Raw genomic sequence first — 22873 nt, 5'->3', positions numbered from 1 at the left:
TTCTCTAAAATGGATGTTCCTTGACCTAATAACCAGATCCCACCTTGGACCAGCTGGGTTCCTCCCCACCCACCCCAGCTGCCCTGGGGAGGATGGACCCTGGAGTGATGCACAGGGAACTCTGTGGATTCTGATGCTCAAGTGTATGTAGAAGGCTGAAGGGGGCCCTGCCTGGGCACTCCTTTGGGCCCTGTGGGTTCCTCCTCCATCCTGTGGCCACAGAAGGGTCTTCTGTATTAGTTTCTTAGTGCTGCTGGAACAAATTACTACAAACTTAGTGGTTTAAAAAGACATAAATTATTTTACAATTCTGAAGGTCAGAGTCAAAAATAAACCTCAATGGGCTAACATCAAGGTTGTGGCAGCTCTAGGGGAGAATCTGTTTTCTTACATTTTCCAGCTGGTACATGCTGCTGGCATTCCTTGGCTCATGACCCCCTTCCATTGGCAAAGCCAGCAATGGCAGTCCAGTTTCTCACATTACATCACTCTGATCATGACTCTTTCTGTCTCTTCCATCTTTAAAGGACACTTGTGATTATATTGGCCCTACCTGGATGATCCCCTGATTTTTAAAATTTATTTATTTTATTTTTTGGCTGTGTCGCATCTTAGTTGTGGCACGCACACTCTTTGTGGCAGCAGGCTCTTCGTTGCAGCACGTGGGCTTAGTTGCCCTGCAGCATGTGGGATCCCAGTTCCCCGACCAGGGATTGAACCCACGTTCCCTGCATTGGAAGGCGGATTCTTAACCACTGGACCACCAGCGAAGTCCCTAATCTCCTGATTTTAAGGTCAGCTCCCTAGCAACCTTAATTCCCCCTTTCCATGTAAGATAACATATTCACAGGTTGGGGGATTAGGATGTGGACATCTTTGGAGGTGCTGTTATTCTCCCCACCATACCTTCTAGAGAGAAGGGCCTAGGCCAGGGCTCCCCACTGCCTGGGTCTAAAGGGGACACTACATTACAACTATCAGTGTATGAAGGTGCTAGTTGCCCTACATGCTTATCGACACTGGAGTTTTCAGTCTTTGGAATTTTGACCAGTTTGGGGAGTCAGCCCATTTTAAAGTTGGGGAAGCTGAGTTTCAGAGAGAGAAGCTTACTTGCCTGAGACCTCATGCAACTTTCCATTTCCAGACTTTCAGTCTAGGTTTTTTCCTCACATAGCATGATTCACATGGGAGGATATTTACCCAGGTGGCTTGGAAATCGTTGGCTGAATTTGGCATCTTTCATTCATCCACCGGCAGCCACGAGCAAACCTCAGGCATGGTGACCAGGGACTTAGTAGGCAGAGGCAGAGACCACGCCAATATCTTTTTTTTTTGGTTGCGTTGGGTCTTCGTTGCTGCACACGGGCTTTCTCTAGTTGCAGCGAGCAGGGGCCACTCTTCCTTGCGGTGCACAGGCTTCCCATTGTGGTGGCTTCTTGTTGTGGAGCATGGGCTCTAGGTGCGTGGGCTTCAGTAGTTGCAGCACTCACGCTCAGTAGTTATGGCACACGGGCTTGGTTGCTCCACAGCATGGGGGATCTTCCTGGACCAGGGATCGAACCCATGTCTCCTTCATTGGCAGGCGGATTCTTAACCACTGCGCCACCAGGGAAGTCCCCCCCATTATCCTTTGAGAGTCCCCGTGTCTCTCCCTAACTGGATGTGTCCTAACTGGTCTCCCTGCCTCGCCTTTTCCGGGTAGAGCGCTTTCTTCCCAGGCTCACTAAACCTCCGGGGGTGTGGGCCTGGCCTGCTTCTCTCACCTTGTCTCTCCCTGCGTCCTAGCGGGATTGGAGTCCTGGCTCTGCCCTTGACCAGCTGTGGTGGCCAGCCTTGAAGATGGCCCCCAGCGATCCCACCTCCTGGAACTCACACTCTCCTGCAGTTCCTCCCGCATGGTACCAGGGGTACCCTGTGACCCACAGACCGTGTCAGAAGTGATGCTATATCGCTTCCGAGATTAGGTTATAAAAGTCACTGCAGCTTCAATCTTGGGTGTTCTCTAGACTCATTCACTCTGGGGAAAGCCAGCTGCTGTGGCATGAAGGCAGACAGCCCTGTGGAGGAGCCCCCATGATGAGGAACTGAGGCTTCCAGCAACAGCTGGGTGAATGGGCCATCTTGGAAGTGGATCCTCCAGCCTCAGTTGAGCCTTTCAGTGACAGCCTGAGCTGACAACTTGCCCACAACCTCATGAGAGACCCTGAGACAGGACCATCTAGCCAAACTGTTCCCATATTCCTTATTCACAGGAACCATGAGATCATCAGTGTGTGCTGATTTATGCCTCTAAGTTTTGAGATCATTTGTTGCACAGTACTAGATAATTAAGACTAGCTGTGTGATGTTAGGCAGGTTCTGTAGCCTCTGAACCCCAGTTTCCTCCCTTGCGCCACGAGGGTTACAGAAGTGAGTGAAACATAGGAAACAGCACAGGCCAACTGCAAGCACAGGGCCTGGTTTGCAACAAGTGCTCCACACACATGGGCCATGTGCTTAAAGCAGCCTCCCAGCCCCCTCCCAGGATGGTTACAGTCATCCTCCTGCCCCTCCCTGGGCAGAACATGACCTCACAACATCAGGCCAAGCCCTTGCACTCTTGGCCTGAGGTCACTCTCAAGCCAGCCAGGGATAGAGGCTCTGGGCAGGGAAGGGACAGATCAGAGCCATGGACCGTCCCTCTCCTTTCTCCAGCTGGGGTGCCAATGAACTGTGCTGGGCCAGGTGAGTCCATCTCCCTTCCTGCCCACTGTCCTGGGATGGGCAGCCAAACCCAGCCCATGGAGGGGGTACCCTGCCTCTCGCAAGGTGAGAGGAGCGGCCTGGCATGACTTGGGCTTTGCACGCTGGCTGCCTTTCGGCCCCGTGAAGACTGAGAATTGTCCTTCGTTCTTCTTTCAGCTGTCCCTCCCTGCCCTGCCCCTGCTGCCTGCTCGGCTGACTTCTTCAGGGCCATGGCCTCCCCCTCTCCCCTAACCCCTTCCCCTGAAGCTGTGTGTGATCCCCTCCACCTGCTCTCCAGCAGGCTCTAGTGTCGACCACGGACGTTTTCCTCAAGCTTTGTTCACCTCCCTGTTTTTCCTTGCATAACTCAAGATCCCCATTGGCCGTGCTTTGGTGTCATAGACTCTAATTTTTAAAAAGCTAAGACTCCAGTTCATATTCTGCAACTTGCTTCTCTGCCCTTACTCTTTTTCTGTGTTAGAGCTTTGCCCTGTGCTTTTCAGCAGCTGCAGAGAATTCAGGAGGAATGTACCTAATTTACTTCACCACTCTCTTGATAAATATTTTGGTTGTTTTTCTTTTATGTTTTTTGCTTCTTATGAAAGCCATGTGGTCATAGACATCCTCACACAGCTTTACATTCACAAGTGAGAGCTTCTTAGAATTTCCATGAAGAAGATATACCAATTTATTAGTCATTATTTTCATCAGTGTTTAAGAGGCCAAACAGCCCTAGAAAGGCTTGTAATGAAAAGCAACAGCCCCCGCCACATGAGCTCCCTACTCACAGCCCACTTACCACTGGTGTAAGTGTTCTTCCTATCATTTCTGTCCATCTTTCGAAATAATGTCTTTGTACTTTATGATTTGCTTTATCACCTGTAGTCATTATCTATTGCCTTTCTGTTAAAATAGGTGAGAATTCTGCTCTCTCATACCCCACTTCCTCTCGGGGTCCTGCCAGGGTGGAGTATAGTATTACCGGTTGAATCAGTGCATCTGTGTTATGCCTGTAATATCACTCAGTGCTGAGATGAGTGAGCTCCCTCGTGAACTGCGATTGTGCTTTCTTTCTTTTTTTTAAATTTATTTTAATATTTATTTATTTATTTTTGGCTCTGTTGGGTCTTCGGTGCTGCGCGTGGGCTTTCTCTAGTTGTGGCGAGCGGGGGCTACTCTTCGTTGTGGTGCACGGGCTTCTCACTGCGGTGGCCTCTCTTATTGCAGAGCACTGGCTCTAGGCTCGCGGGCTTCAGTAGTTGTGGTGCACAGGCTTAGTTGCTCTGTGGCATGTGGGATCTTCCCGGACCAGGGATTGAACCCGTGTCCCCTGCACTGGCAGGCAGATTCTTAACCACTGTGTCACCAGGGAAGTTCCGTGTGCTTCGTTTTTGGTGTGGCTGTTTTTCTGAAGTTTTTCTCATCTGTCTGTCAGCTGCTTCTTTTTTTTTTTTTTTTTTTTTTTTTTTTTTTTTTTGCATTACGCGTGCCTCTCACTGTTGTGGCCTGTCCCGTTGCGGAGCACAGGCTCTGGATGCGCAGGCTCAGCGGCCATGGCTCATAGGCCCAGCCACTCCGCAGCATGTGGGATCTTCCTGGACCGGGGCACGAACCCGTGTCCCCTGCATCAGCAGACGGATTCTCAACCACTGAACCACCAGGGAAGCCCTGTCTGTCAGCTTCTTAATTCAATTTTTTAATGTGGTGAAACCTATCATAGAATCTATCATTTTCATTATTTTGGGGGAGCCCTCTGAAGCCTGCTCGCTTCCCTTGGGTCTGAGGAATCTTGGGATTTCTCCCTATTATCCATTTCAATTGCACCTTCTCCCTGGGCACTCCTGTGCCCCACTTACCTGATTTTCTTTCTTCCCCACAGGACTTATTACCTTCCAACATCCCATAAGATGTGCTTATTTATTATGGTTGCTGCCCGCCCCTGCACCCCACCGGTGGTATCAGAGTGCCACGAGGGCAGAGATTTTTGTGTTTTGTTCACCAGTGAATTGCCGATGTCTACCACAGTGCTTGGCGTGGAGGGGAGGTGCAATACATGCTTGTTGAATGGATAGTTCCTGGGACTTCCCTTTATTGCCCACCTGTGTGCTTACCCCCTCATTTGGTGGAGCTCATGCTTCAGTAACTTTCTGAGAAAGGGTGCTTGTGAGATACACACACACACACACACACACACACACACACACATATTTTTTGGTCATGCCGCGTGGCTTGTGGGATCTTAGTTCCCTGACCAGGGATCGAACCCACATCCCCTGCATTGGAAGTGCAGAGTCTTAACCACTGGACGGCCAGGGAAGTCCCAAGATATATATTTTTAGACTCTATAGCTATATATATATTTACATTCACATTTAACGTTGTGTCTGGCAAATTTCTTCAGTTGTAAGATGGTAATAAACATTGAGTATCTCAAGGTTGTGGCGAGAAGATAAAGTGGTTAGCATTCTTTGAGGATAAAGTACTATTACTTTGTGAGGATTGAAATAAATAGAAAATAAGAGTTGTTGGGAGGCAGTTGAGCCCAGTGGCCGAGAGCAGGGCATCGGTGTTGGTCGGGGCTGGTTTTGAGTCCTGTGCTATGTAACCTAGTAACTCTGTGACCAAGAGTAACAAAGTCACTGAAGCCTTGGTTTCCTCATGTAAAGAATGGAAATGGTCGTAGTACCTATTGTTTGAGGCAAAATCCAATACACTGCTCTTAATATGCAGTAGTGGTTATTGATGTAGTATAATGTTGGATGTGGCTTGGTATGGGAGCCAGAGCAGTGTCTACCTTTGACCTGTCTTTGTGTCCCCTGAGGGTGAGAGTGTCTCACTCTCAGAGTGGGGCAGGCAAATAGCAATTTGCAGCAAAAGTCCTGAAGGGGATACCGGCATTTTGACCCAGCAATTACGTCTACTAAGAATTTATTCTAAGGGAAGAAGTAAGCGTGTGCCTGGATTGACATGCAGGGCCTTGTTCATGAGGTAGAAGTCTGGGAACCACTTCAGTGTCAGGAGGGAGCTTGATCAATACATGGATCTATAGACTCTAGGCTTCCTCCAGTGGGGTCCTCTGTAGCCCTTACAACTGAGGAAGGCAGCAATCAGATATCAGGAGAGCTAGACAGGGTACACGATGATACACTGGTAAGTGAAAACAGTGAGTATCAAAACAGCAGCAGCCTGGGCCTCCCCTGGTGGCGCAGTGGTTAAGAATCCGCCTGCCAAGGCAGGGGACACGGGTTCGATCCCTGGTCCGGGGAGATCCCACATGCCACAGAGCAACTAAGCCCGTGTGCCACAACTACTGAGCCTGTGTGCCACAACTATTGAAGCCTGAGTGTCTAGAGCCCATGCTCTGCAACAGGAGAAGCCACCGCAATGAGAAGCCCGTGCACTGCTACGAAGAGTAGCCCCTGCTCGCCGCAACTAGAGAAAGCCCATGGGCAGCAACAAAGACCCAACACAGCCAAAAATAAATAAATGAATAAATTAAAAAAAAAAAAAACAGTGGGAGCCTTCTGAGGGATAGGGGTTACATTTGCCTTTTTATTAATTAATTAATTTTTGGCTGCATTGGGACTGTTGCTGGGCACGGGCTTTCTCTAGTTGGGGTGAGCGGGGGCTACTCTTTGTTGCAGTGTGTGGGCTTCTCATTATGGTTGGCTTCTCTGTGTTGTGGAGCACGAGCTCTAGGCATGTGGGCTTCAGTAGTTGTGGCACGTGGGCTCAGTAGCTATGGCTCGCGGGCTCTAGAGCACAGGCTCAGTAGTTGTGGTGCACAGGCTTAGTTCCACGATGTGTGGAATCTTCCCGGACCAGGGATCGAACCCGTGTCCCCTGCATTGACAGGCAGATTCTTTTTTGATTTTTTCCAACAAAAGGTTTCATATTTATTTCTGAGTTACACAGTGAACAGTGGTGAGGAAAGATCAAAAAAAGAGGAGAGAGCCATTCCATTTCTCCCATCAAACACAGGCAGCTGTTCCAGACACTAGTGATGTTCTGATACAGTAAGATGCAATTGACCTTGATAGCATACATGTGTGCCACCTCATATGTGAAGCTCCTTATAGACCCAGCTTGGTTCTTCTCCAATGTCTTCTCTTGGAGTTGTACCTGATTTTATTACCAGTTTTCATTCGAATCCACTGGGGAATGGGACGATTCTGCTTTTGTTTCTTGGCCAGGAATCGCTTGATCCTGAAAGTCTTGTGAGAAGACATGGCGAGGAGCAAATTCAACCACACATAGGATGGGGGATGAGAAAAGAGCGGCAGGCGGATTCTTAACCACTGTGCGACCAGGGAAGCCCTAGACATGAAAATTCCTTAATAAGAGTAAGCACCAAGTGAATGTTCGCAGCCATCAGTGCTAATCAACAATTAATTCTGGCCAGTGGGATGAAGGATTAATTTATCTTACGGTTACTTCTCTGTATTGTCTAAATCATTATTTTAAAAAATGAACATGTATTTCTTTTGGAAATAGAAAAAAAGTTATTTTAAAATATGCAAACCTTCAGGTAACAAGGCGATTCTAATTTTGTTTGAAACAATATCATCTTAGAACAAAGTGAATGAATGTACTTAATGCCACTGAACTCCAAAATGGTTAAGGTGGTAAATTTTATGTGTATTTTACCAGTTTAAAAAAGCAACAATATCATCGTCATCAACAACAACTACCAAAAAATTCAACATCATCATCGTCAACAACAACAGCTCCAAAAAAATTTATAAGCAGAGTAGAAAGTTCTTAAGGTGTCCCTGGGACTATTAGCAGTGATGAGATGGGATTGTTTCCTGCCTTCTAGCTATGGCTTTAAAACCTAGATTTCCTTCCGCGAACACTTCTTAGTTTTGCAACTAGTGAAGTTGCTCCTCTCGATGTTTACTCAGAGCCCCGCTCCGGCGTCGAAGCTGCACGGTTGGAGCCCAGCCCCACTCCCGCCTCGGGGCCGACCCCAGCGAGCCTCAGTTTTCCTGTCTGGCAGCCGGGATGACAGCTCGCCCGGTCCCGCGCCCGGCCCCGCCCCGCGGCCCTGGGATTGGCTCGCGCGGGGCTCCCCCCAAACCCCCCGCGCCCGAGGCGGGGCCGAGCCTCTCCCGCCTGCCGGGCCCCAACCCGGAAATGCAGCTCGGAGGCGCCGGCGGGGCTGGCCAGGGCAGCGGCAGAGCGACGGCGAGTGTGACCAATGGGTGCCGGCAGTGGCGGCGGCGTGGCGGAAGTCCCGCCTGGCGTCGCGCGGGGGCGGGGCGGCTCTGGGGGCGGCAGGCCGCGGGGCGGGCGCAGGATGCGGGCGGCCATTGCTGGGGCTCCGCTGCGGGGAGGAGGACGCTGAGGAGGCGCCGAGCCGCGCAGCGCTGCGAGGGAGTCGCCGTGCAGGCGCGGGGCCCATGGCCAGGACCACCAGCCAGCTGGTGAGTGCGCGGCAGCCGCCCGGGTGCGCCGGCCCGTCACCCGGCCAAGCGCGGCGGTCGCCGGGGCCCGGCGGGGCGGCCCGCGGTCCCGGGGGCCGGGCGGCGCCTCACCTGCGGCGAGCGGCCGGACCTGGGACCGTGGGCGCCGTGGGGGCGCCGCTTGGCTGCTGCAGGAAGCCCTGGCCAGGGTGAGGCGGGCGCCGGCCCGGCGGGGGCGCTGACAGGCGCGCGGAGGGCGGGGGAGGCCGGGGAGGTGTCACCGGCCCGTCGCGGTGGAAGTGCTTGGAAAGTTTGTTTTCGGCGCGGCGCGGCCTGAGTCAGGCCTCCGGGGTTACCTTTCGTTCTTTCTGCAGAGGAACCGCCTCGGGCCTTCACCTGGGACGGGGTCCCTGTGCCTCCGCTCGCAGCGAAAGTGGGACGTGCGAGTTCTTGCTCGAAGCACCTGATGCTCGGGTCCCTCCGAATTCTCGGTTGGGGTGGAGTCTGATACACTCGATATGCTCCTTTCCCGGCCCGGTGGGGCGGCGTTTCGGTGCTTTTCATGCCTTGGGGCTCCGCTCCGGCCCCGGCATTGGTGTGATGGGAAGCCTCCTCGAGGCCGGGCTTGAAACCACCACCGCGGGCAAGTGAGCCTGACCGGGTGGAGGGATTTTAGGGGGAAGGAGAGAGATAAAGCACTTGTTGGGTTAAATGTTTTGTTGCAAGTATCGTTAGTGTTTCTGTGTTTTCTCTCTGTTACTAAAAGTATCCCTAGTGTTTTTATGTTTGCCCTCGGTTAAGTTCGGGAGTCTTGGGAAGATGGTTTAAGGATTTGTACCTTGTATGCGAATGTGAAGAATGGAAGAATATCGAGACCGCTTGCGAAGTCTGGTTCAAAAGCCAAATCCCTTAAATGAGGGAAGACCCAAGAAATTTACATTACCCCTTATCTTCCATGGTAGCGGCTGTTAATCTTTCTGAGGGGTCATGGGCCCTTTTGAGAGTCTGACGCAAGATCTGAGTCCCCTCCTGAGAAAACGGCACGGCTTTACTGAATTTTGTAGTTACTTCAGGAGGCTCTTGATCCTTCTGGAGCTGGTCCATGGACTTGAGGTTGAGAACTCTGGTTTGTAGAGATGGGTGATACTCTGAAGTCTGAGAGGAGGAGGACCTGTTCAGTTGAGAAAAATGGTGAAAGGCCAAGGGATGCCTTTGACTCTTGCAACATGTGTGGCTGTACCGCGGGGTGCCTGGGCTAACGCGCAAAAGACACGAGTTAGGCTGCTTGGCGGACCTCAGCGGCTGGGGCTGACAGTGATCATGGAAGTTTGTAAGACGAACTTTCACACAGTGATGCAGTTGCAGTACAAGGTGTGCGCTCTGATGGCGTACAGGGGAAGAGGAAAAGAGCATATCGTGTCATAGTCTTGGAGGTTCCATGTGATGGACACTTGACATCTGGAGTTTCTTTGCAGAAGGCAGCTTTTTAGTACAAAAAGACTGGAATCCAGTGAGAAGAAATGAATTACAGAATACAGGATGGACCTCCCCATCAGGAAGTGAGAGGAACTAGGCTTTTGTGTTTTCATCAGCTACATTTGTCCACATGTATGTGAGAATATGCTGTATTTCCCATCAGTAACGGCAAAGATGCCCCCAGTAGTGGATTTTTCATCTGGGGACAGATAGATTTGCACTGTTCAAGTGAGTTTGCACCTGGATTTTTAAGGTGGCACTTTAGGAGAGGGCCCGTCCCAATTACTTTCCCTCTTCTTTACATGTGTACAGCCAGCGGGGGAGCAGTATGAGTTGGGAAGTCTGGAAATGGCCCAGCCCAGTTTGGTACTACGGTGAGCCAGAGGCTGTCAGAACCATTTATTGAGCACTTACTTCAAGGCAGGCAGTTTGCAAGATAGCTCACACTGTGTTGCTTGACTTCTGTCAAAAGTGTTGTGAGATAGGTGTCGCTCCCACTTTACAGGTGCAGAAACTTCAGCTTCCACAGTGCAGAGAGGTTAAGTACCCGCCTAATACATAGAGTGCAGTTTGAACCCACGTCTGAGCGATGGCAGAGGCCTGGGTGCCACCCTGCCCCTCCTGGGAGGGGCGCCCTGAGGGAGGGGTCGCAGCCCTCTGTCTGGGGAAGTCCTCAGTACCACTGCCCAGGACGTCTTCCTGGGGGTTGTGCGTGTCCTCGGACTGCCGTGTGGGAGGCAGGAGGGACATCTTCTCGTGGAAGGACAGCACGCTTAGCTATTTCTTTGGGCAGATGGCTGAACTCTGTGACCCCTGGAGCCTGTTTCAGCCTCACACTGTCAGAAAGCAGCTGTTTGGAAAGAGTCTTTGGTCCCTCCTTATTTGAGGGCTGATATTCTGAATGGGTGAGGTTTGGAATCCTTGCTTCTTAAAAAAATTGTGCAACGATTTTGTTAAAGGTAAAACTGTTGATTAGGGAGAGTGGTTCCTTGCACACTCTAGGGTGGCTTTTGCAAGGGTGACTGCATCTGTGTGGGAAACCAGTGGGGAAGGCAGAGAACATGGAAAGAAGTGGGTTCTGATTTTCGCACACCCTTTTGGGGAGTTTCTCATGTGGCCTCGTGCAGTGTGATGTATTTGTGACACCCCTACAGCACTTACTGAGCTGAGTCAAGAGGTGACAAGGTGAGGTCCCTATACTAATTAAAAGGTGGAAGTGTAGGTTTGTTCTACTCTTCTGACATGCGTTTTATAAGAAGAATCACAGCAGCAGCTTGTGGTGATATGGGACCTGAAAAGAGGCCTTGGGCAGCTCTTCAAAGCAGGACTTGGCCTCTAGGCTGCCCTTTTTTTTTTTTTTTTTTTAAGATATGTAAGATATATTTATATAATGATAAGTGTAATGGAGAACATACTACAGGATAATGGGTTACAATGACGGGGGTGGGGGGGTGGGGTGGACTGGCGGTGGCACTTGAGACTTGAGTCAGTATACACAGTCTAGGCTGTCTTTAGCACACGTTTGGGGAGGAGGAAAAGGCAGCTCCTGGGTGGGTCCCCCTCTTCAATCTGTGCCCTTGTCTGCTGAGCCACCTAACGCGGGGTTTGGGTGCACGTAGGGCAAGTGTGTAATGAACTGGGAAGCGCTGCAGAAATGAGGGGGCGAACAAAGTTGGTCCCTTCTGAGTTGATGGTGTGAGGAAATCCTCCACTGGCCCTACACTTTGTCCCTTCCTGAGAAGTATCTTCTGTGGAAATGGACTTTGATGGAATCCCACGTGATACTTCACTTCTGTGACTATGGAGCAAGGAGCCACTGCTGAGGAACACTTGATGCAGAAATGACTCCCTCAGCAGGTGTGAGGGTTGGGGCCAACGTGTGCTTGCTCTGCGCCTGCCCTTGTGATGACAGCTGGCCATAGGGGTGTGGAGCAGTTGTTTTGAAGGTAGGTTCAAAGGGCAGATCACCGGGGAGGAAGTGCTGGTGTGGAAACTGTAAGTTTTGGACATGTGTTGTTAAGGCCTTTTCAGTAGTGCATTCTTCCGTAACTGGATTGCGTTGTTGTTCACTGTGATACCAAACCCTTTAAAAAAAATAACTTGAATATTGAGAACCAGTCGTGTATCCGGTCTCTAGATGAAACAACAGGCAGAGGGCATTTTCTCAAGAGCAGTGGGGGACATGTTCTGATGATGATGTCTTAGAGGAGAAAGGCCTGTTGGGTTCATGGTGGTTCTTGGCGGGGGGGGGGGGGGGGGGGTCTGTTTTCTGTGGTCGACGCTGGTTGCATTTATATAGTTGCATGAAGTCTGCTTCCATCATCGTGGTCTAGAAAATTTTCCTAATTTAAAATGGAATTTTATTATTTATTATTTAGCCACACCACATGGCATGCGGGATCTTAGTTCCCCGACCAGGGATTGAACCCGTGCCCCCTGCAGTGGAAGTGCAGAGTCTTAACCATTGGACCGCCAGGGAAGTCCCTAAAATGGAATTTTTATCCCAAGAAATTCCAAGTTGTTTTGAATGTGTTAAGAGAGAGTTCATTATAAAGCGTTTACATTTGTGGGCTTCAAATCCCTTATCAGAGCAACTGATTCAGGTTTCTTTTTAAATAGTTGGATTACACATAGGCTCACAGAAGCGAGAACTGAACAGCACTGCAAACTCTGTGTGTGAAAAAGAGGGACAAACCTGACCTTAGCAGCTCATGACTGGGTGCATGGCCCACAGAAGAACAAACAAGTGTGGTTTCCATCTGTAGTGTAGTTGAGGGGCCTGATGAAGGTGGGCACATAGTTCCTGGTGGCCTGGTGACCTCCTCTATCCTACAGATAGGATTGTGTGCCCTCTGTACCAGCCACTTGCAGCCTTCGAAATATTTAAAGATGTGGTTTGAAGGTATGTCTGGAGGTCCCTGTCTTCCGCCTGTTTATGGAGCTGGTGGCAGGTCTGCCCACACTGGAGAGGGCTGATGAGAGGCTGTGTGTGTGTCTCTCTCGGCAGTATTTCGGGCAAAATTCATCCGGGTAAAAGCTTATTTAACAATGAATTCATTGTTAAAGTCTCATTCTTCAACCTGTTTTTCTTTTTTGGAATTAATTTTACTGCAGCAGGAGTTGTATCTCAAAGTGACAGCCTAATATTGGATCCTGTCAAAGATGGTTGATAAGATTCGCTGGGAGGCTTGAAGTCGCATTGAAGTTCTCCTTAGTGCTTTGACCTGCAGTGGAAACCTGTGGGAAAAGGGGCTTGGAGTTAACTTTTCTATCTTCCCTCCCTGTTTCTGGAAGATTTGGGAAAACAGGGGCTGCTGTGGACCTGGGAACTCTGCCCCGTCCAGGGGAAGAAGGTTTACCTTGCAGACCTTGCTCTTGCACCGGGTCTGAAATGCAGTCGGTTCTTGTGCTGGATGGTGGCGTGGCTGTGGACACCCTCCTGCAGTGAAGGAAGTAGTTATGTCTGGAGGGGGATGGCCGCACTGCGTGCTCATCACACGCTCTCACTTGTGGGGCTGAAAACATTGACACGCTTTCTTCCTAGTTTTCCCTTTCTTGGTGAGGCAGTGAGTTGCTGGTGGGGGTCCCCAAATTCCAATGCTCCTGTGACTTCCCCTGCTTTTCTTGGCTTGTCACTTAGCTCCTCCTCCGTGAGCGTCCCTCAGTTGCCCGTGCCATGTGGCCTCTCTTCCCAGCCTATAAAGCCCAGGACAGTGTCCAGGATGTTCTCGGCTGCCAGGTTCTCCTCTTTAGGCCCTTCCTCTTTGCCTGAAGAAATTCCCCTCAGTGGAAACACACTGGCCTCCCCACCCCCTGGCTGTGAAGCCTTTTCTGGCCAATCAGCTTCTTTGTGTCCCCTGCTACCGCCCTTTGGTCTGCATCAGCTTTTGTTATATATTCAATGTTCTGTTTCTCTAAAACAGGTTCTGTACCTTGTTATGTATATATCTCTCTAAACTTGGAGTCTAGATGGTTTCTGTTACTCTTTTTCACGCTTTCTCTTCATGGTTCTCATACCCGGCATATTTGTGACAAGCCTGTCTTACCATTTTTGCTATTTATTAACGAAGACATCTCTGAATCCTGCATGTGTATTCTGACTCCCTGTGTTCAGAGCTGTATGTGTTTGAGGGATGGAGGGTCTCATCATAAACTGTTTGTTGCTTAATATGAAAGCATTCCAAACTAGAAAGAAGTCAGATGGTTAAAAACATGGTCCCATGTACCATTTCTTCATTGTCTAAGGAAATATAATTCAAAAAGGGGATGGCTCTTTTTTCTCTCTATATATTATACCACCTACCCTTTTACCACCTTTCAACCCTTGAAAGGTTGTATTTGAAAGCCATTGGTTCCTTTTTATACTACAGTCCTTCCTGGGAAGTTTTGGTGATCAAATGTCAGGTTAAATCTGGATTAGTAAGTGTTGGTGTCAGGCATATAGTATTCTGGGCTGAGGCTCTCCAAGTTGGCACTGCTGCCCTGCTGTGCCAACAGGCAGGGGTGAGCCCTGCCATGGACCACTGTCCTCATGTGGTCAGACCCTGAGTATCTAACCTGTAGAAGAGCCAGTGTCGGCTTTGTGGACGCTGCAGGTGGGCCCTGAGGATCAGGATGACCCTAGCAGATTCTCTGACCAGAAGCCAAGCTGCTTTCTCCTCATGACGGAAGCAGCCACCCTGCTCTGCGGTCCCTTTGGCACACCTCTCTTTGCTGCTTTGGAAAGGTCAGAGACAGCTTTTCCCAGCTCTTGGCTTTGCTCTAATTTCTAAGAGCGTCCTGTGTTAAGAGGAGCACATGCTCTGTGGGTGTGTGCAGTGCCACAGCTGTGCCCCTGGCTGTGAGGGGCTCCACCTTCCTGAGATGGTTGTGCGGCTGGTGGTCCTGGGGGATCCCAACACTCAGTGTCTGAGCAGCCCACCTTGTCTTGGGTTTTCCTGCCATGCACCTGTGCACGGATGTGGGGTGAATGAGTGTGAGTGAGAGAGCCATCAACCTAGGAGGAGGGCGGGAGTGGATGGGAACTTCAGACCTAAGTGTGTGCCAGCACTGGCCGTGAGCAGTGCTTCTCCTATGGGAAATGGTGGGAACAGCCCAGTCTTTGGGAAAATTGCCCGAATACTGGCTCTGCTCAGGCATGTTCTTAGGAAAGTCTGATCCGTAGCAGCTAGGCCCTGGGGAAGCAGGTAAGTTAGCAAGCCAGGAAGCTTGATAACTGCTCATTTCTGGGGTCCTGTCATTATCAACCGGCTTCCTTCCTAGAGGGTGAGCCCTTAGCCATTCTGCATTTTTCTCTCAGAGTGGCCTGTGGCTTAGCCTGGACTGGAGACTGAGAGAATAAACTGTTTCCTCAGTGCACAGGCTCAGAAGCTCAGCCCATACTACTCTCTTTTTCCATTGTTAACTCATTTTTTTCTTCCTGCAGTTTGGCATTTTTCTTTCATGGGTTTTTTTCATTGGTCAAAATTATAGTCTCCTGATTGTATGTACATAGTTGTTATCAGATAGACAGTTTTAAAATTGTGCATCTAAATATAGATTTTATTTGCGAATACATTTATTTTCATTCCTAGAAAAACAAAACTCATACAATCTAAGTGCTTTTTTTTTTTAAATTGTAGAAAACTCTTTTACCCAGAAGCACTGGCACTGAGCTTTGTGTTTCGGAGGGGGTTGGGTGGTGGGTGGGTGAGGATGGTCAGGTGGTGAGTTAGGAGAATAGGCATCAACAGAACAGGGCTCCATGCTCATGCCCTGAAGGAATCCTTGGGTGAAAAGGACCTGATGTGCAGCTTAGTGGGTGGGGGGCAGCCTATGTGCACGCTCTCACCCCTCTGTGACTCCCTTAACCATGACCCCACTTCAGGGGCTGAGGGGAAGTGGTTAGCAGTGCGGCCAGAAGGGTGGGCAGTGCCATGCCAGGAGTGGGTGGCCGGCCTTTGTAGGGCTGCTGCAGTGAGGAACACAGAAGAACCTGGCCCCAGGGTGCACCGAGCGGGGGGGCTTTCCTGGCAGGGGCAGCCGGGAGGACAGGGGAGCAGGGAAGTGGCTGACTGTGGAGGAAGTTCAAGGAGGGAGCGCCGTTTTGTGTGCTGGGAAGACCAGGTGGCTGTGCTTGCCTAGTGCTTTCTCTGGGAGACCTGCTGTGCTTTCAAACACGGATGTCTTTTGGACAGTGCATGATGAAGGTGGTGGTATTTGGAAATTTATACTGAATTTATTCAGTGTCAGGTTTTTTCCCCTTCCTTTCAAGTGTATTATTTTCCTTTAGTAGCCCTATATTTTTCAAATTAGTATTCAGTATGGACTCTGAGTCAAGTTGTTTTTTGTTGTTGTTTTCGTTTTGTTTTTGGCCGCGCTGCACTGCTTGCCTGAGCAGGGATCGAACCCGTGCCCCCTGCAGTGGAATCGCAGAGTCCTAACCACTGGACCACCAGGGAATTCCCCTGAGTCAGGTTTTTTAATGACACAGGATGTTTTCAGATCCTTTAAGTTTGCTTGAAGCTATCAAAATAGCCTCCAAACAAACTTATTTTTAAAATAAACTTGAGGGACTTCCCTGGTGGTCCAGTGGGTAAGACTCCATGCTCCCAACGCAGGAGGCCCGGTTTCGATCCCTGGTCAGGGAACTAGATCCTGCATGTCACAACTAAGAGTCTGCATGCTGTGACTAAACGCGCCGCAACGAAGATTGCGCGTGCCGCAACTACAACGTGGAGCAGCCAAGATAAATAAATAAATATTAAAAAAGTAAAATAAACTTGATTTTTGGAATAACTTTAGATACATAGAAAGGTTGCAAACACAAGACAGAATTCCCATAATACCCATCATCCCACTTCCCCAATGTTAACATCTATACAACCCTGCCACATCTGTCAAAACTAAGACTTCAACATTGGTGCCACACTATTTACTGTACTGCAAACCTATTGGGATTTCCTCGGTTTCCCCCCAATGTCCTCTTCTGTTGCAGGGTCCCATCCAGGGTACCACATTGCATTTGGTTGTCGGGTCTCCTTGGTCTCCTCTGCTGTATGACAGTTTCTCAGTCTTTCCTTGTTTGTCATGAACTTGATGCTTTTGAAGAATACTGGTCAGGTATTTCATAGACTGTCCCTCAGTTTGGGTTTGTCTGATGTCTTTTGTTGAAGAAACTGGGGTTATGGACTCAGGAAGAATCCCAAGGAAGTTGGGTGCCCCTAGTGCATATATCAGGAGTGCCTGATGTCCACATGACTTATCACTGGAAAGATGAAACAAGATTAGTTCTGATTGACTGGAATTAGGCCTTTGGCCCTGCTCTGTTCTCTGATACTTGTTGTTTGTGTGTCATAGGATGACCACAGTATTTTTATTTTGGGAGGGACCTTCATGCTTACTCAGTTGGATCCTTCTGGTTTCCAGATGAAGACACTTGGGACTTGGTGGGCTTCTGACTTATGTACCAGGTCAGAGCTGGCATGGGGTCCAGGTGCCTGCCTGCTCTGGCCACTTTCTGCAGGCATGGACGCTCCCAGGACACTGTGCAGGGACAGAGATGTCCCCAGGTGCCGAGTGAACCTGAACCCACTGATAGAAACGCTTTCTAATCGGGGAAGGCCCGTGTCCCTCCGGAGTATTTGGAAGCTGCTATTTGTGATCTAATTAGCATTTGCCGCGATCTGCTCAGGTCCTGTGGGCTCAGTCTCTTTGTGCTTTCTTTGCAGGTAGGAGGATAGATCTGTATCACCTGGTCCTTGTGAAAGTAGGTGGTTAGCTTTGGTATGTTCTCTAGCTTTTTTCTTTCAAGTGAAGCTATGGTGTTGTTTACTGTCTAAAGATCTTGAGTCACGGCCTGACTTGTGGGCTGTTACTTTGAGACTTTTAGATTGAAACAAGCACAAGAGTTTGGAGTTTCTTCTAGCCCAGGACTCTGAAGATAGGCATATTCAGGAAAGTCATGAGTTTGGTTTGCTTTCCCACCCATCTATGGATTTGCCTCCAACATCGTTTCCATATGACCCTCCAACATCGTTTCCATATGACCACAGCAAAAACAAGACAGTTATGAAGGTAGGAATTTGTGGGAAGAAAGAGCAGGGCACTGATAAAAGGGCAAAGCACTATGAAGAAAATGATGGAGAGGCCTGAAGGCATTGAAGTCCCTCCCTAGGACTCTAGGAGTCTGGAGGCTGTTTACATGTTTGGGGTTGGCTAAGAGAAGGTGAAATAGAGACTGGACTGGCCTGGCCTGCTCTTCTTTCCTTCCTCCTCCTCTCTTTGTTTCTGGTAACTGAACTCAAGTTGGTGATTGGTGGAGGTGTGGATGAATGTCATGCTAGACAAAATAGATCTTTCTCTGCACACTGATGATGTTGTGAGTTAGTGGGAGTTAGCAGTTAACAGTGGGACAAAGTCTCTCTCTGTCTCAGTTGGCCATTATTGTTCCCAATAAGAAACTTGTTATCCAGAATTTGCAGATAAAGGCCCAGGAAAGGAAAGCATCTGTTAAAGGAGCTTTTTCAGGTGTCAGGATAGGCATTCTTAGTTAGAAATAAGCTGGGTCTCTCTCCTTCCGTTGCAAAACCATGTAAGTTTACACTGCTGGAAGGGTGTTCCTGCCAGATGATGTTGATATAGATGGCCAGTGGCATTCTGGGGGCTGGTTTGTTTTTCTCCTATTTCAAAGAGAGAGGAGCTTCAGAGGATTAAAAAACAAAAGTCTGACCACATTAATCTGGCTTTTTTTTAAAAAAACAACAACAGGATAATCTGTTAGGGTGATTAGAACAGTTATCCATATCACTGTGGTTGTATGTTTATGTGTGGGAAACACCAGTGGAGGGTAAACAAAATCTAGGGCATTTTAAGGAAGTTCCAACAGGTCCGTTTGCTGCTCTCAAGGATCATGCACCTTGCTGGGGGAGGGGCACAAGCTGTGGGCTGGCAAGGACAGATTACAGTGCAGTCCCCACTGAGGTTGAAGGACACAGGAGGAGGAGAGGGCATGGCTAGTGGGTCAGTGTCAGCAAGGGGAACGTAACGGGGCTGCTGAGGATCCCCAGCGCAGAAGAGGGGAAGGGGGGGGCTGGAGGGGAGGGGTTGGGAGGGCTGGAACCCTAGAGAACGGTTCTCATTTCATTGGAAGTGCCCATGTGCTCTAGATTTTATTTTAGCCCTTGACCTTTCAGTCTTGGAGGCTGAGGGAGGTTTCCTTTAAGGAGCTGGGGTTGGAAGCTGGAGAGTGGGAAAGAGGAGCCGCAGGGTTCAGCTCCTCTGGGTAGAAGGGGAAACAGCTCAGTACCTGCTGGCCTCACCACATCACCTAACTTTCAAGATAAATTGCTTTGGATCAAGTTAGGTATCACTCAGATTTACAAACTAGATTGCAGGGGAAAAACGTTTGCTGAATGAGTTTAATTCCCAAGGAAAGATTCATATTTAAGTGGTATATAATTAATGTGACTTGAGCTTAGAAATTCAGTTTTTCTTAGTTGGCAAGTTTAATATGTTAAATTATTTTAGTAAAACAGAAGGCGAGAGCTTGTTGATATTATTGTTTTCTGACTAATAATAGATTTTACTGAAAAGCTTTTTTACTAAAGCTTTTAATGCATATTCTTTCTAGATTTCATCCAAGTTATTTGGCTGTGAAACAGAATCTTAAGTATATGGATTGGACTGTCTTTGAAGTGCTTCTGTTTTTCTGATACTGCTCTAGGATGACAGGCTTTAAAAGCAGAAATAGGATTTCCACACTGGGCCCCCAGTGGTAGTTAATGATTTCTTCCTCACACATAGGATCTGTATCTAAAAGATATTAATTTATTCATCTACTTATTAGCAAATATTTTTTATACATTGCACGTATTTTCTGGATGAATTAACTGATGGACCTGGAAGGCAGTGCAGAAGGTCTCTGGGCCCCACGTGGTAGTACCAGTGTCTATAGAGGACTTAGTGGCCCCTGTGGTCGGTGTGCCATTGATAAGGTCCCTCAGAGGCCTTCACTGCCTGGAGCCCCTGTGCTGCATCTGCTGACCCTCCTAGGTCAAATTTCATCCCTTGCAGCCATCAAGGTTAATAGGTACCGGGAACCAACTGGAAGATCTATCTTTTCTTCACCCAGGGGTCATCGTTTCCTTTCCTGACCGTATATCTGAGACAGCTTTGTCTCCTGCTGTTTTTCACTGAGTGTTTTGCATGAGCCACTTCCAGTGGCTGTGTAGTACTCCTCTCTGTGGGTCAACCATGAGTAGCCATTGTCCTGTTGTGGACGTTTACACTGGCCATTTCCAGCTGTTGGGAGTAATTTCTTTTATTTATTTATTTATTTTTCTCGGCACACGGGCCTCTCACTGTTGTGGCCTCTCCCGCTGCAGAGTACAGACTCTGGACGCGCAGGCTCAGCAGCCATGGCTCAGGGGCCCAGCCGCTCCGCGGCATGTGGGATCTTCCCGGACCGGGGCACGAACCCGTGTCCCCTGCATCGGCAGGCGGACTCTAAACCACTGCGCCACCAGGGAAGCCCGGAGTAATTTCTTAATGAATGTTTTCATAATATAAATCTTAGTATGAATTTGACTGTTTGAACTAGATTCAGTGTAGCAGAAATTGGCAGGTCAGAAGGACTTGAGCCTAAGATGTGATATGGAAGTGGTTACTGAATGCTTCCCAGGAAGGTCCTGCCAATTTGGGACCCTACTTTCTTGTTCCCTGGGTCACATGGAGTATCAGCATCAGACATACCCTTTACCAGCTGGGGAGGGTTGAGAGCGAGTTTGAATCTGGCTTCACTGTTGGGCTTTTGACTTTGGACAGGGAACTGATCTGTGCCTCAGTGCCTCCATCTGTAAAAAGGGAGGCCAGTGGTCCTTACCCCCAAGAGTTGTTTTGAGGACTGTGATAATATGTGTGAAATGCTCAGAAGTGTGTGTGACAACAACAAGTGCTTAATAAAAGTTATTTTTAGAAGTAGAGAAAAATGGCAGTTCATTAAGTCCTTTTAAGCAATATTATTTACAGTTGTGTCTATAAGGGGTGTATATTGAGAATTTAAAACAAACTTGCATGTGCCACCACCCTGTTTTAAACGTAGGATTTTACTAGGCTCTTAGAAGCCCTCTGAATGGTTCTGCTGATTGTAATCTCCTCCCTTCCAACTCAGAAGTCACCTGCATCCTGATGTTCATGTTAATCAAGTTAATGGCATGTAAAGTATACCTTTATGCAGTTCCAAAGTATCCAAGGAAGTTAGAAGAGCAAAGAAATCCTGTATTTCATAGTATGTTTGTGGTAGGCACAAAGTTAATGTTGAAGGTACAGGTTTATTAGCAAAATTCAGACATTGTTTACTGAGTCTTGGGGTCTGTTAAGCCTGTGGACTAGACTTTAGGCGGCTGGCAGCTGTGACCTTGTGTTCTTCCACCTGCCTTTCGTTGGGTGAGAGGCTCCAAGGGGCTGCAGAAGAGAGTGGGAGGACAGATTAAGTGGTCACCCTCGGGGATCACCCACTAGATGCTTCTCCCTCTCCTGGTGCACTTTCTTCATGCTGCTCCATGGAACAATAGAAAGTCTTACTCGGGTCTTCATTTAAATCCAGTCAGCCATCCACCTGGAGCTCCTAAGTGTAGTTCCATGCTGGTTAGGATGAGCTGCATTTTGCTATGTGTCGAGTTGCACAAGAGCATTGGTGACCATTTGTGTCATGTGGGCCAGCTCCCGGTCTGCCTGTGGTTGAAGGCTAATGTGGGTGGAGCATGTGGCGTGGTCTGTGTTACAAGCGCCCATGCCCCGCAATCCCCTCCCACCACTTTAGGCAGTAGCCATGCCTGGTCTGCCCTGTGAACACAAGACAGATGTATTTCACAAAGTGACTTTGAGCTCCTGTCTGTTGTGGGCACCTAGCAGCCCTCAAGGGGTGGGTCAGTGTTATACACCTCACTTCACAGAATAGTAAATTACGGCTCAGAGAGAGTGTGGCTTACGCATAGTTACCCATGATTTCAGCTAAGTCACCTTGGGTCCTCGATTTTGCTCCTTCACTCTAGTTCTTCATAGTAGAGGTCTGGGGTTTGGGGAAGGTGGCAGTGGTTGCTGTCCCTGCCTCTGCCAGGTTTTCTGTGCTGGGCCTAGCTTTGTGGACTTTCTTGAGGTGAGAGAAGGTTCTTACCAGAATGTTCTTTGCCAGTGAGCACGACTGACTTGAGAGCAGTGTCCCTTTGGGGATGAGCTGGTCGAATTTTATGGCAGTCTACCACCCCTCTTTATGCAGGGGCCTAGAGGGAGGTGTTCCTCTGTGCGGTGTGTTGGCTGTACCGGTCGAGGGCCTTTCACAGCACACTCCGCCCAGGCAGCATTTAAAGGCAGCTTAGCCTTTTGGGTTTGAGATCCTTTCTCTTGCTGGCTGGAGTCTTAAGCTGCGTGACAGCATCTTGACCATAGAAGGCCCTGATTTTGATCTTGATTCCTCTCCCAGTGTGTTAGGGAGCCCAGCCTTCCTGTATCATTTTGTCTGCCTCACAGTTAGAATTGGGCCTCCTAATTCAGTATATAGTTAATTCAGTTTACTCACAGATAAATATAGTATGCGGAAGGGGGATGGGCTTCATTTTGGTCTTGAAGAGCTTATTTTATCATCTGATGACCCTTGGTTGGGAAAACCTCTGTGTGTGTGTGTGTATATGTGTGTTTGTCTTCTGTGTTATTTAATCATAAAACTGCTTATAGGGGCTTCCCTGGTGGTGCAGTGGTTAAGAATCCACCTGCCAATGCAGGGGACATGGGTTCAAGCCCTGGTCTGGGAAGATCCCACATGCCGCAAAGCAACTAAGCCCGTGCTCCACAGCTACTGAGCCTGTGCTCTAGAGCCCGTGAGCCACAACTACTGAGCCCTCATGCCACAACTACTGAAGCCAGCGCGCCTAGAGCCTGTGCTCTGCAACAGAAGAAGCCACTGCAATGAGAAGCCCGTGCACCGCAACGAAGGGTAGCCCCCGCTCGCCACAACTAGAGAAAGCCCACGCGGAGCAACGAAGACCTAACATAGCCAAAAATAAATAAATAAAGTAAATAAATTTATTAAAAAACAAACAAACCAAACCAACTGTTTATAGCGTGCTCCCTTGGAGTCAGCTTGAGTGCTTTGTGTAGATTAACTCATTAAATCCTCACAGCAAGCCTGGAAGGTCCTGTCCTCCTTATCCCTGACTATTAGGTGAAGTCTGAGCCACAGAGAGGTGACATAGTGTGTTCAAGGTCAGATGGCTGGTCAGGAGCAGAGCTGG

The 22873-nt window shown here is 49.0% G+C and overlaps 2 protein-coding genes across 2 annotated transcripts in view; one reads left to right on the top strand and one right to left on the bottom strand.

Annotated features, from left to right (window-relative positions):
- Positions 1-6797: 6797 nt before the first annotated feature.
- Positions 6798-6953, bottom strand: LOC136135230 (large ribosomal subunit protein eL39). The gene has a single exon (XM_065893127.1). It carries the CDS (start codon positions 6951-6953, stop codon positions 6798-6800), a length of 156 nt encoding a protein of 51 aa, XP_065749199.1.
- A 1085-nt stretch (positions 6954-8038) lies between these two features.
- Positions 8039-22873, top strand: part of PDPK1 (3-phosphoinositide dependent protein kinase 1) — a 61532-nt gene continuing 46697 nt past the window's right edge. The window contains exon 1 of the mRNA XM_065892319.1: positions 8039-8150. Coding sequence (XP_065748391.1) covers positions 8127-8150 — 24 coding nt within the window. The 5' untranslated portion in view covers positions 8039-8126. The remainder of the gene's footprint in view (positions 8151-22873) is intronic.

The sequence above is a fragment of the Phocoena phocoena genome, chromosome 15 (assembly GCF_963924675.1).
Source record: "Phocoena phocoena chromosome 15, mPhoPho1.1, whole genome shotgun sequence".
Taxonomy (NCBI): domain Eukaryota; kingdom Metazoa; phylum Chordata; class Mammalia; order Artiodactyla; family Phocoenidae; genus Phocoena; species Phocoena phocoena.
Note: the sequence above shows the minus strand (reverse complement) of the source record. Positions and strands in the feature narration are given on the sequence as shown.

Bases quoted from the DNA above. Each gene is read 5' to 3' on its own strand.
- LOC136135230 (XM_065893127.1), bottom strand. From the start codon at position 6,953: ATGTCTTCTCACAAGACTTTCAGGATCAAGCGATTCCTGGCCAAGAAA.